The 15,038-nt window shown below is 45.7% G+C and overlaps 1 protein-coding gene across 1 annotated transcript in view; it reads left to right on the top strand.

Moving 5' to 3' along the window:
• The window catches only part of pard3ba (par-3 family cell polarity regulator beta a), a 135,552-nt gene extending 122,454 nt beyond the window's left edge, over nucleotides 1-13,098 (top strand). The window contains exon 24 of the mRNA XM_070855632.1: nucleotides 10,602-13,098. Within this exon, the coding sequence (XP_070711733.1) occupies nucleotides 10,602-11,031 (430 nt within the window). The 3' untranslated portion in view covers nucleotides 11,032-13,098. The remainder of the gene's footprint in view (nucleotides 1-10,601) is intronic.
• Nucleotides 13,099-15,038: the final 1,940 nt, after the last annotated feature.

Below are 15,038 nucleotides of genomic sequence, written 5' to 3'. Positions count from 1 at the left end.
AAAACTCCTCCGACTCCCCCCAGCATAAATACAGAGGCAAGAGGAGGAGGAGGAGACGCAAATATATTCCGGGAATGTTTTCTTTCTTTCTTTTCTTTTTTTTTTTTTTTCATCGAGTGCGAAAAACAGGAGAAAAAGAGAGAGCAGACACAGCAGTGAATTGCATGCATTTTTCAAAGTGGAGCTGAACTTTGTGCAAAATCCCCCCGGGGGCCGCCATTATTGAAAGCCATTTCCTCTCAAAATGAGTGCGGCTCCACCATTGGCCTGGCTCTCATTAGCATACATTTGGCCTGCCTTTGTGTGGAGCCGGCTGGGGCTGCAGCTGGAGGGGTGGGAGTGAAGGAGGTGAGTGTGATTGTCTGTCTGTGTGTGTGTGTGTGTGTGTGTGTGTGTGTGTGTGTGTGTGCGTGGATAGAACAGGAGATGTGGTAAAGCACCTCACAGATGGGAGCATATGGAGAGAGAGTAGAGGAGAGCTAAGAGTCAGGAGGGTGGGAATAAAATCGAGGCAGAATCAAGGCATTCAGGGAGACATTTAAATATTCACTTTCCGTGCTGTGTTATGTCAATATGTCCAAGCACATTATAGCTCTCCTAATGATAGCACTCAAGTACGGTCAGTTCAGTTTGTGTGTGTCAGTGGGGTTTTTTCTCCCATAGGTTCAAGTGATTAAGGCCTTTTTTTTAACTACAATATATTCCACTTTTTACAGTCTTACAAAAAAAGAATGAGCAAGCCAGTTTGCCCTGTTACCTACTTACTTCCTTCATTGTATTGGAAAAACATGTCTCATCACAATGCTGCAGGCCAAAAGGGTTCATTATACTGAGATCTGTCTGGCTGTTCCCTCCCCTCAAATCAAGAGTTTCTTTAGACCTGAAGGAGTGGATGCCAAAGTAGCAGGGCTGATGGAAAGAAAGTGGACCTCAGCCTGGGACTTAGCGCTGAGGGCTACTGCACGGCAGCCAACAAGAGAAGCTAAAGTCTGGGAAAGAGGATTTGGAAAGAGGGCTGGAAGTGGCGGCGTCGAGAGGTTTGCCCCGGGGAGGGTGATAGTGCTACTTTGGCTCTTACCTCCCTCTCCTTTGGCCATTAACACTGGGGTGCAGCTCAGCCTGCAGATAGGCTGTATGCTTGGGGACACACACACACACACACACACACACACGGCCATATGGAGAATATTAACGTCATTACCAATTCAAAGCAGCAGGTCATGGGCGCGGCGACCCAGCCCGGGGTTATCCAATCAGAGCACCCCCTGACCCTCTTCCCCAAGGTGATTGGATTAGGGGGCTGGATTGGCGCTGCAACGTTGCTGGCCTGGGCTGATAATTGGCTGATTAATGTGCAGCCGGTGGCCAGTGAGTCACGGGGCTCCAACGAGGGGACCATACTGGCCTCATGATGCTCCTGTCACGTTTGGACAATGGAGATACCCCACTGTGAAGGACACGAGGTGTCTGAGCGAGTGGGAGAGGTGTTCACAGGTCCACTCGGTCCCTAGTAACCAGGAACCATTTGGATTGGCTCCAAATTATATTCAGTCTAATCCCCAAGTGGATCCAAGCAGATCACTTGTCGGTTGTGTGTGTGTGTGTGTGTGTGTGAAGCCTATTAATTCATAGCTCACCAATCTGCTGCTTTCTGTTTGGGTCTGTGTAGTTCTGCTGATCGGGTCCAATTATCCTCTTCAGACTAGGTCTAATTCTCTAGTACCCACCAGACGGGGTATGGGACTGTGGTACCTTTCTGATTTCTTTCATGGCTCTTGGATGGGCTGCCATGAAGTTTTGACTGAAGCCATCTGACTTGGGCTTTCCTCAGCATTGCTAAAGTTTGCATTTAGCTCAAAACACCGCTGTACAGGCTACCAGACGCTTAGTCTTTATGAAGAATTGATTTATACACAGTGTGTTTTGGTTAATTTGTCATAGGTCGGTTTGGAACGGCTCCAAAATGTTGGACTCCTGCAGGCCTCTAGGACGCACATCTGTGTTTTCAGTCAGCCATTTTAAGGAGCCTCTCAGGTTCATGGTTTGAGGATTAACTGAGTGCTCAGTGCTCTCACCAAGCGATCTTTGCCCCTCCTTGAAAAACACAGGGCCAAATCTTGATTGTCCTCAGCATGTTGAGTATCCTCTGGTATGTGGGAAAGTGTCCCTGAAGGACTCTCACCCGACCTTCCTGAGGGGTGCACACACTCACATGCACCTCCCAGACTTACAACCACTTGGTTTTCTCCACCATGTCTCACCACGTGAACCTTTTCACCTCGGCTGTGTCAGCTCGGGCCCTAATGACCGGACACACCTAGTACCACAGAATAGAAAAGAATAACTGGCTCAGGGCCCCTCTGAGTGAAAGCAACCTGTTAATTAGATTAGGATGAATACATAAAGAAACATGAGAGGACTATTAAAATGAGGAAGCCTTCTAAAATGACTGAGTCTGAGTTTGTCAGATGGAAATAAGCTCCCAAAATGTTGCTCCTACGTCGCCCGGTTGGAGGGTTGTATTTATTGCAAGGGTCTGTTATTATTTTAGCTCGATGATATTGTCATGGCCTGTAGTTTGGAGCTCTCGGTCAATTCAGATGGCTTTTTCAAGGTCAGCGGAGAAATCATGCTTTCGCTGCACTAGCCCCATCTTTATTAAAACCCAATCCTACCTCTCACAGTTTCATAAGTGATCAACTGTCCCCCCCACCACCACCACTGCTGTCCAGCTGTCGGATGACTCACTTTAAACTCACCCAACTCAGTTAGAGTTATTGTCTCCGGAACTTATTTAATTTCTCGGGTCCTGGGGAGTCTTTTTTTATTTTTTACAAACTCTTTTTCTACATTTGCCCCAAAACAGCAGGTTATGTCTCTCCAGGACCCGACATGATTGGTTTAAAAGGTGATGTGACCCCCTCTTTTACTCTTAAATAAGCAACCCAAGAGCTTCTGAAGCAATATGCGGATTATTTTGTTTGATTTCCCGAGAGGTGCCCTGACCCTTTTCTTATTTGCGGGCCCTTTATGAAGGAAGGGGCCCCACTGGTGTGCAGAGGCGACAATGTTTGTCCAGCTAACGGTGTTTGTGTTCAGACACAGGGAAACGTAATGGAATCAGCAGTATGAAATGAAAGGGCTTTAGCCAGCTCTGTCACATGCACAGCTGAGGCACCAGTGGCTCTACCTGTTTACAATAACTTCTCTTTTTCTGCATTTTTTCCCTGATACCATCAATCCTTTTGTCTGAATTTTTCTGTCGCCTCTGTTTATATCTCTCTTACGTCTCTTTGTATCTCGACTCGCTCGCCGTCTTCCCCTTCCTCTCCATCCCTCTCTCCCGCTGTCTCTCTGGTCTGTGTATGGGAAAATGAAATTATGGCTTTATAAATAAAACAAAAGATATACACTTTGAGGCCTCTGCGCTCCCCATGAGCTCGGTGAGAAATACAAAGACTGTCATGTACCAGTCTGCATGACATTCAGTCTGCAAATACCGATGGACGTGTAGCTCTGTGGAGGAGTCACCATGAATTCAAATGCTCTCCTTTTTGCACAGAATAGAACAGAACAGAATAGAATAGAATAGAACAGAATAGAATAGGTGTACTGTGAACTCAGCTTGAACTGCGAATGATTTGAGAAATTGAATATGAGTTGCCAAAAAGTTTCTGCATTCAGTGAAAATGAAGTCCCATCTGTTTTTGTCATTACTGTTACTTCACTGCTTTCCCCCCAGCACGTCTCTATTACACGATCCCTCTCCTTCTTGGAGCGCTATCCAAGAAGTGAATTTGACCTTTGACCTCCTTAGCAATTCGTGGCCAGGGAACGTAATTTTTTTCCGGTACTCTTGCCGTCATTGCAATTCACAGTGGATAAGAGCAGCAGTTGAATGCCTCACATGTAGCTCACATCATCAGAATGAAATGAAATAGAATATTGTAAAGTAAATGGTTATTGATAGTCGTCTGAAGCATGACATCACTAAAATACTGAGTGAGTCATTAAATGTTCCTATGAGCTTTATGAGCGAGTACCTATTCTTAGTTTATACACAGGCTGTTTGGCCTGGCGCCTCCCATCTCTCCTCACCTACTCATTTCTGACTGAAAGCTCCCACGCTGCAGCCGGACCCACAGCTACCTGCCGCTGATGCTGTACACATTCCTTGTCATTGCTCAGTATATAGTATCGGAGAGCGTAAACACAGGCCCATTTAGATGAGCCACGTGCGTCGAGGTGAGAGCCAATTTCCACCCCTGTTGTTGTCATAGCCGGGTTTGATTAGCAGAGCTGCCTGACGGCCAGGGCCGGAGTGGCTAATGGTTTCCTCTGCTGTGGAGCCGGCCGGGTCTGCTCTTTGTCTGTAGCACTCAGCTAGCACAGCGCCATTAGCGCCAAGAGTGTGTGTGTGTGTGTGTGTGTGTGTGTGTGTAGGGTTTGGACGAGGATGTATTTGGAGAATCTGGAGAATGCATCATACACTAATGAATGTGTCAACTGGCTATACTGTATTACGTCTCTTAAATAAACAGTTTTTACAATAATTGATGGCCACACTGGAAAATGTTTTGACTCTTGCTGCAACTTATCATCTATAAAGTGTGGACAGCGGTTTCACAACCTTAAACCCAAGATCGAATGCGGTAAATGAAGACATTTGTAGCTACTTTTTCTACGACCGCTGGCACCTCTGCAAAATATGACTCATTAAACATTTTACCCAGAAAAGTGTGCGCATGCATATGAATGTCTGTGCGTGGGAGCGTTTGGCAGTGAGGTGCAGCAGCTGCTTGTTTTTTGTTTTTTGCAGAGCAATTCATGTATTTTGCATGCAATGCCTGTCTGTTCCTCGTCGCTCGACTAACAGGTGAGCGCATAACTGCCAGATGCGCCTACATATGCATCTGTGTTGCATCTGTATGTTCTCTTCATCTTTTCAATCAGAACATTAATAAATTAAATGTGTACATGTGATTTAGGTGAGTGCAGTTAAGTGTCCCAGCATTTGCGCTAATTATTTATGCATGAGTGTGAAAACACAAACACATATTTATCCTTTAAATCAGAAACATACAGCTACTCTGCTAACAACAACTTTAACATAGTACATGGATGCTGACTTTTACTGTGAAATGTCCTCCTATGATCTCATCTTAACCCCTGCGGATTCTCAAGCATCTGTTTTTGGCTCTACACATAAATTGAATTTGTCTAAATACAACTGTACCTTGACTTTATAAACGGTATGTTTCCTTGAATCCACCTGTAATATACAATATCTAAGACATAGTTATTAGTTAACTATATGTGTTGCAACATGTGCAACTATCCAACACTTTAGTCTCAGTATGAATCATGTAAATCTTTCCTTGCACACAAGGTTTGGCTCCCTCCAGTTATAACTACTGTCCTCTGAAATCAGGCCTGGTTTTCTTTTAGATGATGTGAATTTGACATGAAAGATTTGGGTATTCATGCAAACTTACCTTTATCATCTAACATAGGTTTTAAGATAAGAAGGTGAAATCGGTGAATAACAAATGTCACAGCCTACGAAAGGATACTGTTCCAAGTTTAATCCTATAGGGTGTGTGTGTGTGTGTGTGTGTGTGTGTGTGTGTGTGAAGTCTGACAGAGACACATGGTTGTTTTCCAGCTGTTTAGGACCGGGGGTATTTGGGGGACCAGGATGGTGACTGCCGGGGTCTAATAAGGAACTGGTATTTGGGAAGGGGGGCTTACTAATTTCCTCCTTCCGTTTCCTAGGGGCAGGTGCAGCATACCCTCCACCCCCCCATGTTACCACCATACACACAAATTCTTCACTGTCATACGGCAGAAGCTCTGCCTAAATGGTAACTTAGACTCTCACAGTCCCAGATGGACTCACACATTTTCTTTCACTGAGTACGTAATCAAATACACTCCCATACATATAAATACGGATGTAATATTCAGTCTACCATTTGCTCTCACCACACACACACGCACACACACACACACACACTCACTCTCAGAGGGTGGTTGGGAGTGTGGTATATGGTGCTGATGTTCTCGAAGTGTGAGTCAGATGTATTACATGGCGTGTCATTACAGCCTTCCACTCTAGCTGGTCCCCGTGGTTCACATCACACCCTGCGCTGCTGCTCTATATAGACCTCAGAGGAACAGACGAGCAGCTACATCTGTCTCTCCGCCTGTCTCTCCGCCTGTCTCCTGCTCAACATGGCTCGTCTTTTGCAGCCCCACACACTCCTTTTTCCTGTCTGCCTCTCCCTTTCCTTACACTGCCTCCATTTCCTCTCCTGATTTTCAGATTTGTATGTATTTCTTAATTATATTTACGTATTCATATATTTATGGTGATCACGAGCTCATCATCAAAATATAACGAGCATGTGAAGAGATAACATTTCCACTACATCCCAAAAGGTTCATATTGTGGCTCAAAAGAAAATGACTGTGATGAAATGCATCTGTCGTTGAATAATGATGTTCCCAACAGATGAAAGCTGGTATGTGTAAATTACCTCCCACTAGTAATGTCACACTCTGTCTCCTATTTCTGTGTCTACTTTGGGGCAAATAGTAGCTTCAGCAACAACTACTGTATCACAATATCGCCAGTGCATTAAATAATAAGAAATAATAAGAAATACCAAGTACTAATTCATTCTTTAAAGACGTCCCCGTTTCTTTTTCTGGCATTCATTCAAAGTCTTTCATTTGTTTCAACATCGCACATGGAAGCATCTCATTTGCATTTTATTTTTTTATTTTGACATTTCCAAAGTGTGCGTTAAACTCCCTCGACAGCTGAATGAAAACACACCTACTGTCTGCATGCGTCTCGTTGTCACAAGCTCTTTTCAAGCCAGATTAGCGGCGCTGGCAGAGCTCCTTTAATTGTCATTTCCAGCGCCTGTATTCGAGCAGGAATCTGCCATGTTTGGCATGTTTTTTGTTAGTCAGAAGCAGCTCTGAAGGAAATTTCCACCCAGTCCTTAAAAAAAAAAAAAAAAAAAGAACCTCACTTGTTATGTGTTAAGTGGCAGACGTGTAGAGCAGCACACAACTTGATCTTCCTGTGTAAGTCTCTCTCCTGCCTTCCCATACTCATATGGGGCATGAACGTAGTGATAAAGTTACGTAAGTTAACAAGTAAACGAGAGATCTCATTCTGACACTTAGATTATACAAACGCAGCCTCTGGCTCGCTGTCTTAGTCACTGAGGCGCACACATAAATGTTGGAAACGTTTTATTCTGATCTGCTGCATCAAAGCCTAAATTACGTCAAAATTCAAATATTGCGACCCTTTGAACTGTTTGAGGACGTTTGAGGTTAGCAAAGGCCGCTGAAACACACACAGACATGACACATTCACCTCCCTCCATCTAGCAACCAGGCTGAAGCCAGCTGTGTGACCCAGGGATGAGGAGCTGCCCGTGGGTCACTGAGCCCCGTGGACCCCTTAATCCCCCAGCTGCTTGGCCGGACACACACACACACAAATGCATACTCTCATATGGTTGCAAGCAGTCGTGCTTTTAACCACAACATCTGAGGACTCCCCCTGTGTTGGGGGGCTTCTAGTGGTTTTGCTCCTTAACTCAGTGGTCCTAAATCAGCTCTGGTGCATTTGCCTGTTTGGTTCGGTTGATTTAATGTCATCATGAATACTTGTTTATTAATTCAGTCTATCTGTGATTGTTTAGCAAAGTGGACATGATTTTTCCTGCAATTTTCCTGCAATTTGCATCCATAAGCCGTACACTTATTGTTGCTCATATTACTGCTTTGCCCCAGTTGTTACCTCGGAGAGGCTAAAAATAGCGCTGTGGGTGAGAAAGGAGGAAAAGAGGAGGTGCGTGGATGACGGAGGCACTTAAATAACAGAGTGCATATGGAGGTGATGAGCAGATATTAAGGGAAGAGGTCACAGGTGATGGAGAGGGTGATGAATATTCAGGTGGAACTGATGAGAGTATATACGCGGGAATAAGTCGAATGATGAGAGGAGAGGGGAAGCCTGTGGAGGTTCCTGTCTGTTTGGGTGGCCCTGAGTCTGCTTAGACCCAGGTGTCCCCCCCCCCCCCCCCCCGCCTCTATCCCTATTTCACTCCATCCTTCTTTCCTTTCCTTTGCTCCCCTGGTGGCCTTCACCATTTAATCTGGATTAATGAGAGGGCTGACCTTCGTCTCCGTTTCTCTCTCCAGCTCTTTCCACTCCAGCCCTGCAACTCCTCATCGGGGGTTTACATGGAGGAACACATTGCTTTTACCCAGACTCCCTCCACATCTGCTTCTGTCTCACTTCTTCATTTCAGATGAAATCTCTCTGTCTGTTCTCTTCCTACCTCTCAGATTCCTCTGATTTTTTTTGTTTTTGGTCATTTTATGCTTCTCCCCACCTCATTCCTCCTTATCTCAGGCCTTGGCAGTGCATGTGTGTATGTCTATCTGTGTGTGTGTGTGTGTGTGTGTGTGTGTGTGTGCAGCTCCATCCTTCCTCCTCTGCTGACTGACAAGGCAGTGCTGTTCATTCTTAGGACCACCTGTGTATCCTGTCCCACCGCTCTGTTTGGGTGGTCAGGCCTCCCACCCCACTGAAAACCCACTCCACTGATATCTGGGACACACACACACATAAAGAAATCCACCTCGCCACAGTCCACGAATATCCTCAAGGGACGTCCGCTTATACACACACTCACACAACACAACACAACACAACATAGACACAACCAAGCTGTGTGCGACCTAATCTGTGGTGAGTGAGTCATTCTAATTGGCCAGTCAACAGGTGCTGAGCCCGACTCAGGGGACCGGACAGGAGAGACGCAGGGATATGATTGCAGAACAAGGGAGAGGCTAAGCTCAAGGCTTCTGTATAATAACTACAGTGGGAGCCATTGTTGACGGGTGGAGAGTGAATGTCTAAATCTGTTCGGCTGCTCTCTTTTGCTGATTGATATAGTATAATAGAGATTTTGAACTATAGCCAGTTAATGAGAGCTTTAGCAATTTCTGTTCAGGCTATGCTCAGACCAAGAATAGCACTTAGTCAAAAAAAAAAAAAGTGCATTTACATGCACTTAAATTACCAGGTTTCTGTTGGCTTTCTGCAGTTAATGGATTTCTGCATTGTTATGTATACAAGCAACCATAATTTCCATAATCATGGTAGCGGATTAAAGATACCACATTGTTTCTCCCCATCTATATTTATCCAAACTGTATGTAAAAGCAGGCTTCCTCTGCTATAGACACGATGGGATGTAACATTTCATTACATGCAGCATCCTTGTGTTCAGGATAATGTAAAGTCACATTTAAGCTAAAGCTGACACTAAGTAGCTTCTGCATTATGAATAAGTTGCTGTAACGTGACTGTTTCACGTTAAATATAAGGCCATGTAGTCCAGCGTCCTGCATATCTGGATTTTTTGCAGCAACCTGGTTTCTTGTGTGCATGTAAACATGGTGAGATCACCACGTTGGCACACGAGTGGTGCTGCAGCCGAGGGCTCTGGCAGCGGCACCATCCAGGAACGCGTTGCTGTGGTCGAACACCAGCTTGTGCATGTGTCCGGACTTCCTGTTTAACACCAGTATCTCACCTTCTCGCCAGTAACCTGGGACAGCAATGCCGACACTGACACAGGGCCGAGATGTGTGTGTATTTTGTGTGAATGTGCCCTTTAACACCCATTTGCATGTGGTCAGAACATGGCAGTAAAACAGACAAAGGTTGTGTGCTTAGTTTGTGTGAGCAAAGACATTTAAGCAGTGACATACGTGACCATTTAGCTGACGGGGGTGTTGCAGATAACCACTTTAAAAATAGGAGTGTTTCCCTTGCAGCCGGCCCACAGAGTGACTTTTAGATGTGTTGACTTGCTGCAGCTGGACGTGTGTGCCACTCAGCTCATAAGATGGAAAACATTTGAATGGGCCTGTGAAAGGTGAGCAGCCCTCCCTTTTCTTTTCTCCGTCCCTCTTTATCTTTCCCCTCTCTCTCTTTCTCCCCTGTCCCGTCTCTCCCTCTCTCTCCTCCCGTCTCCCTGAGGCCCGCGTGTCGCCTTACCCAGGGGTTTAGCCCCTAATCACCCAGAGCTAGTGGGAGGGAACCGGAGACTTCCAGCTGGCTGCCTCGTTACTGCAGACCCCTGGGACGTGCACACACACACACACACACACATTCCTACACACACAAGCTAAACACACACACAACCTCATATATGCTTACCAAGGCATTTGCTGTTATCTCTTGGCATCTCTCCATCCACGTCTCCCCCACAACTCGATCCTGCCAAGGCCACTGCCTCGCCACGTAAACTGAAAAACAGGAGGAGGCTTACCGCAAGGGAGGGCCAAATCTGTGGCTCGTCCTCCACCCCAAACCAGTTTAAGCCAGTGTTAAATGTTGTCTTCCTCCGTACCCTAAAGCATACACACTATGTATGTGTGATGGTATGTGTTTGTGTGTGTTTACTAAAGGTGTCAGACAGGCCCACAGGGCAGCTCCAGGCTGATATCAGCTACACTTCCTGCTTTGTCATTTCTCACAGATGACCTTTCTCTTTCAGGAGGGATCCATACGATTACCCCACCCACTCCAGACCGGTGCCAAGAGACCCAGCCCCCTACCACTACACTGACCCTCCTGTTTCCAGCCACCCCGGGCGCGCGCCACTCCCTCAGGCGGGCACACAGCCCCATCAGCCCCCCAGCTATCCACGCTACTACCCCTCGTCTCCCCGCACAGGACAGCAGCACCGTGTGCCGCTAAGGCAGGACGTTCCCCCCTCTCCCACGGCTGGCCGCAGAGGGCGGCCCTACTACGAAGCCGACGGAGGGCGAGGCGACGGCTACCGGCAGGCCAGCCCCGGCCGCTACACCAGCCCAGATAGGAGCCCGGTCACCAGGGAGCGCTACACCAGCCCCGAGCGCTACGGCTACGGAGACGAGAGGCGAGCCGATCCTAGACGGAAGAACCCCATGATAGGTGCAGTGTAGAGGGTGCTCTGAGGGACGCAGCCCTCTCATCCATCCCCTAGAAGCACAGAGAAGTTAAGTCAGTCACACAAAGTATGGAAATCCTGCAAATCCAAATGCACGTGTTTCCAGATGTGTGAAACATGATATCAGCAGACACCCGGGCTGCCTCTGTGGATAATCCAGGTTTTGCCATATTAATTTATCTGATCAGGAACCCAGAGAGCAATAAGTGACAAGCTGAGAGGCAAAATAACTCTTCTTTTTCAGAACCATCTGGTCATAACTGACTCCACAGGCCCAGACAGATTTAACAAGTTTTAAGGACTCATGCGTGTGTGTGCGTGTGTGTGTGTGTGTGTGTGTGTGTGTGTGTGTGTGTGTGTGTGTGTGTGTGTGTGTGTGTGTGTGTGTGTGTGTGTGTGTGTGTGTGTGTGTGTGTGTGTGTGTGTGTGTGTGTGTGTGTGTATTCATGTCTACAGCTGCCTGTGTATATTTGCAAGTGTGCCAATGTTTAAAGAATGTTTTGACACAGATTTTATAATTAAGAATTGAAATTAAATTAAGGGCAATATAATGATTTACAGAGACATATAATATAGAGTGAACCTAGTATATGTTGTATAGAATCAACTTTATTCCATCAAACTGGGCGTGAATGCTGCGCTGGCCTGCGTTTTGCACAAGATAATCAAACTGAAGGAAATAATGGGGGATCACCTTGACCAGCTAGGGTCATTATAACAGGGGAGAAGCAGGAAGACGAAGTCGACAAACAGGAAAGGGAAGCAACTGCCCTTCAAAGTATCTTCTCGTCCTTGATGTTTTGTCGCTCGGACTTCCTTTACATCCTGCTATCACACTTTGTTTTTTCTATTTTTGCCTTTGATTATCTGGATGCAGACGTGGCCGATACGTTTTCTGTGCATTCGCTAAATGTACAAACGCAAATGAGTTTCTTTGTGATATTTTTATGGCGTGTCTAATAATATGTATAAATCTTGATCCACACAGACAACAGACCTTTACAGTAAGCTGTGTGACTCCTCTTAGACTGTGCGGCTAACAAAGAGCTTCCTTAAACATTTTAGCCTCTAACATATCATTGCTAAACGTAACCGCACTGAAATCTAAATGTGTCAATGGTGGTTTGATTCAATATGCTGTCAAATAAATGCATCATTCTTTTTTTTATATAATATTTCACATTAAATATTTTGAAATTCACTCTCGGTGCCACACCAGATCTTTTCATCCTATTTCTGTTCCATTTAACCACTTTAGCTGGACTGTGCATATCTAACACACTCAGTCAAACTATGACAACGTCATGACTCATCACTTTAAAAATTCATTACGATATTCAGCTTAATTTCTCTGAGCACAATCTCCAGATAAATTTGCCCTGCGAGATGACTGATAAGAGTAGCCCGCGCTCTGATAATGACTAAATCATCTTCAACAATTAGACGCAGGGAAATCTCCACTAGAAAATGATTACTGCCCAATTTGCTCTCAGAAATAAAGATGGCACTGATTGGTGAAATTAGACTTGAAATGGGGAATAATTAGAGTGTGGAGAAGGCTTTTTCTATCAGTTAGTGTTTAATTAGCGTCAAGGCCAACAGGGACCAGGCCTCTGCTGATCTGTCTAGTCTCTGCGCTGCTTTGACCCCCTCCTGTCTGCACTGAAATAGACCTCTCAAACCAGGCAGACACATGGCTGATCAATCCTTTTCTATATCTATCGATTCATTTATTTATTATTCAACCAATTTTAAGGGAATGATCTCAGATATCATCAGTATCCTGTCCTAAGCTGTCCGAGCAACATAATTAAACAAATGCTTCTTATAACACATTCCTATTCGTGCAGTGCATCTCAAAGAGCATCACAATGCATCACAAATCAGGATAGATAAAGCTGCGAAAACAATAAAGGGAAAAAACACGGCAGCTGTCTGCTGACCATCCTGTGATGACGAAACGGGGGAAAAACAGTCCACACATGCCTTGTTAATACTAATCAAGCACATTCACACATGCAAAGCCAATGGATTTGTATCAGCCTGTTGAATAAAAACATGATGAAAAGATGTAGTTTATTTTTCTCCTTGTTTTTGCAAAACCTCGCCGTCGTCACATGTGCCGTGGCTTCACCGCTGTCCCGTGCCATGGTGATGCCGCGATAATGGCACGGTAATGGAATTATGCGATGGTATTGCAGCTGCAAGCGTGGAGCATTTCAAAGACATTCCAGTATCTAACATTTGAGCATCAGCTGATGAAAACCTGCATTTGTGGGATAAACAATGGAAGAGAAGGAAAACTCCAGCATTTTTAAACCTGGGCCCTGTTTTAACACATTTTATGTTTGAAACAAGTGGTTGGTACAAGAAGTGTACCAGAAGAGTTCAACTTTAACCGAAGGCCCCGCTCCTTTTTTCAGGGCTGCTCCAGCTACATATTGACAAATGGGCAGTTCAGTTGGATAATAGGAGCGCCTTATTATTTATGATAAGTGTGAATAAAAGCAAAAGCAATTAGAGGCCATTATTTAAACTGAAAACATCATTCATATGAAACATTCCAACAATAACCAGAGTGGAAATACCTTCCTCTCACTTGGGCTGAGGGCAAAACAACTTACAGCACTTAAAGTGGCTTCACCGGCCATCCGCTGTACTTAAAAGAATAACTAGGCAATAAACAGCCTCCTTCAAGTGCTTGTGGTCAGTGTGCTGCCAAAGACAATAAACAGCAGCAAGTGAACATCCAAGAATTAATTGCATTTAACGTCCATTAAACAAAAGCTTTGAAATAGCTGTCGGTATTTGGCTGTAACACACATCTTACTGAAATTACTCCTCCATCCGCAGTGTATGTCATCGGTTACAGTGTGTGTGAGAGCCTCCCCTTTGTTCATGGTCATCTAGAAGACGCTCTTAAGTTCAGTCACAGGACGCAGTGAGACTCTCACACACACACACACACACACACACACACACACACACACACACACACTCGGACTGGACACAGTCACAGCCGATGACACGCTGGCAGACGTGTTTTCATGCCTCCTATCAGCTCACACACTTGCCATGTGAAGAACAGCCCTGCTGCCCCTGCATGACCTTTGATTTCAAGGCAGCCTGTACCCCCCCTCCCCTCCTTAAAAGCTATTTGTCTATTCTCTGCACCCGTCCTCCGTTCGTTTGACTATTCTGCAAGGCTCCTTTTGGTGTTTCACTTACATTTTCCTCTTGTGTGAGGGTTTTTTTTTCGTTGCATGAATTAATTTGACACCTCATAAGCCCACATTCCTGTTGCAGTTCCTGAAAAAGAAAAAGAAACCAAAAATGCAGAAGCACATGCTGTTCCCCAGTCGATTGTCATGAACCACAGGTTGTGGGAGAATTCCCTGGTTATGTTCTCTTAGCATTACCTATTCTGCCGGCGCCCCTGTCGAACACCTTAGCTTGTTAGCATGTGTCAATCAAAAGCCGTGCTCTGGGGAGGGCAAAGTGGAGGGCTGAAACAGTTATCTCTCCCCCACTCAGCTCCCAAAAACGGCAGAGCTGGAGAGATAGAGCGGGTGTGTACAGTAGATTCAGAGTGTGTATGGGGACTGTGCACCATAGCACCGTAGGATGAAGGTACGGGTGAACGCCCACGGTGACCTCGGCCTGCTCCCGCCCCCCCCCCTTTCATCCTCTTCATTAAAGGCACATTCCACTGCATTAGCCCGCTGTCCTTCTGTCCTTCACCTGCTGCCATTCATTTCAATTCAGCCCTCGTTAAAGCATCATGGTCTCGGAATCGAGAAGAGTCGGAGCGGGCCGAGCGGAGCTTCTCATTTAATTATACAGTTCATTAGAAAGCCAGCCAGCCCCCCCCCCCCCTCTCCCAGGTCTGAGACAGGCCATGGGAATAGCTGGTGGCTAATGTGCAGTTTAAACGGCCTGAATATGGAGATTGGTGGAGTTATGGATTACCATTACCCGTTAGCCTGCCCTTCACCCACCTCA

The sequence above is a fragment of the Pempheris klunzingeri genome, chromosome 24, assembly GCF_042242105.1.
Source record: "Pempheris klunzingeri isolate RE-2024b chromosome 24, fPemKlu1.hap1, whole genome shotgun sequence".
NCBI classification, from domain to species: Eukaryota; Metazoa; Chordata; class Actinopteri; order Acropomatiformes; family Pempheridae; genus Pempheris; species Pempheris klunzingeri.
Note: the sequence above shows the minus strand (reverse complement) of the source record. Positions and strands in the feature narration are given on the sequence as shown.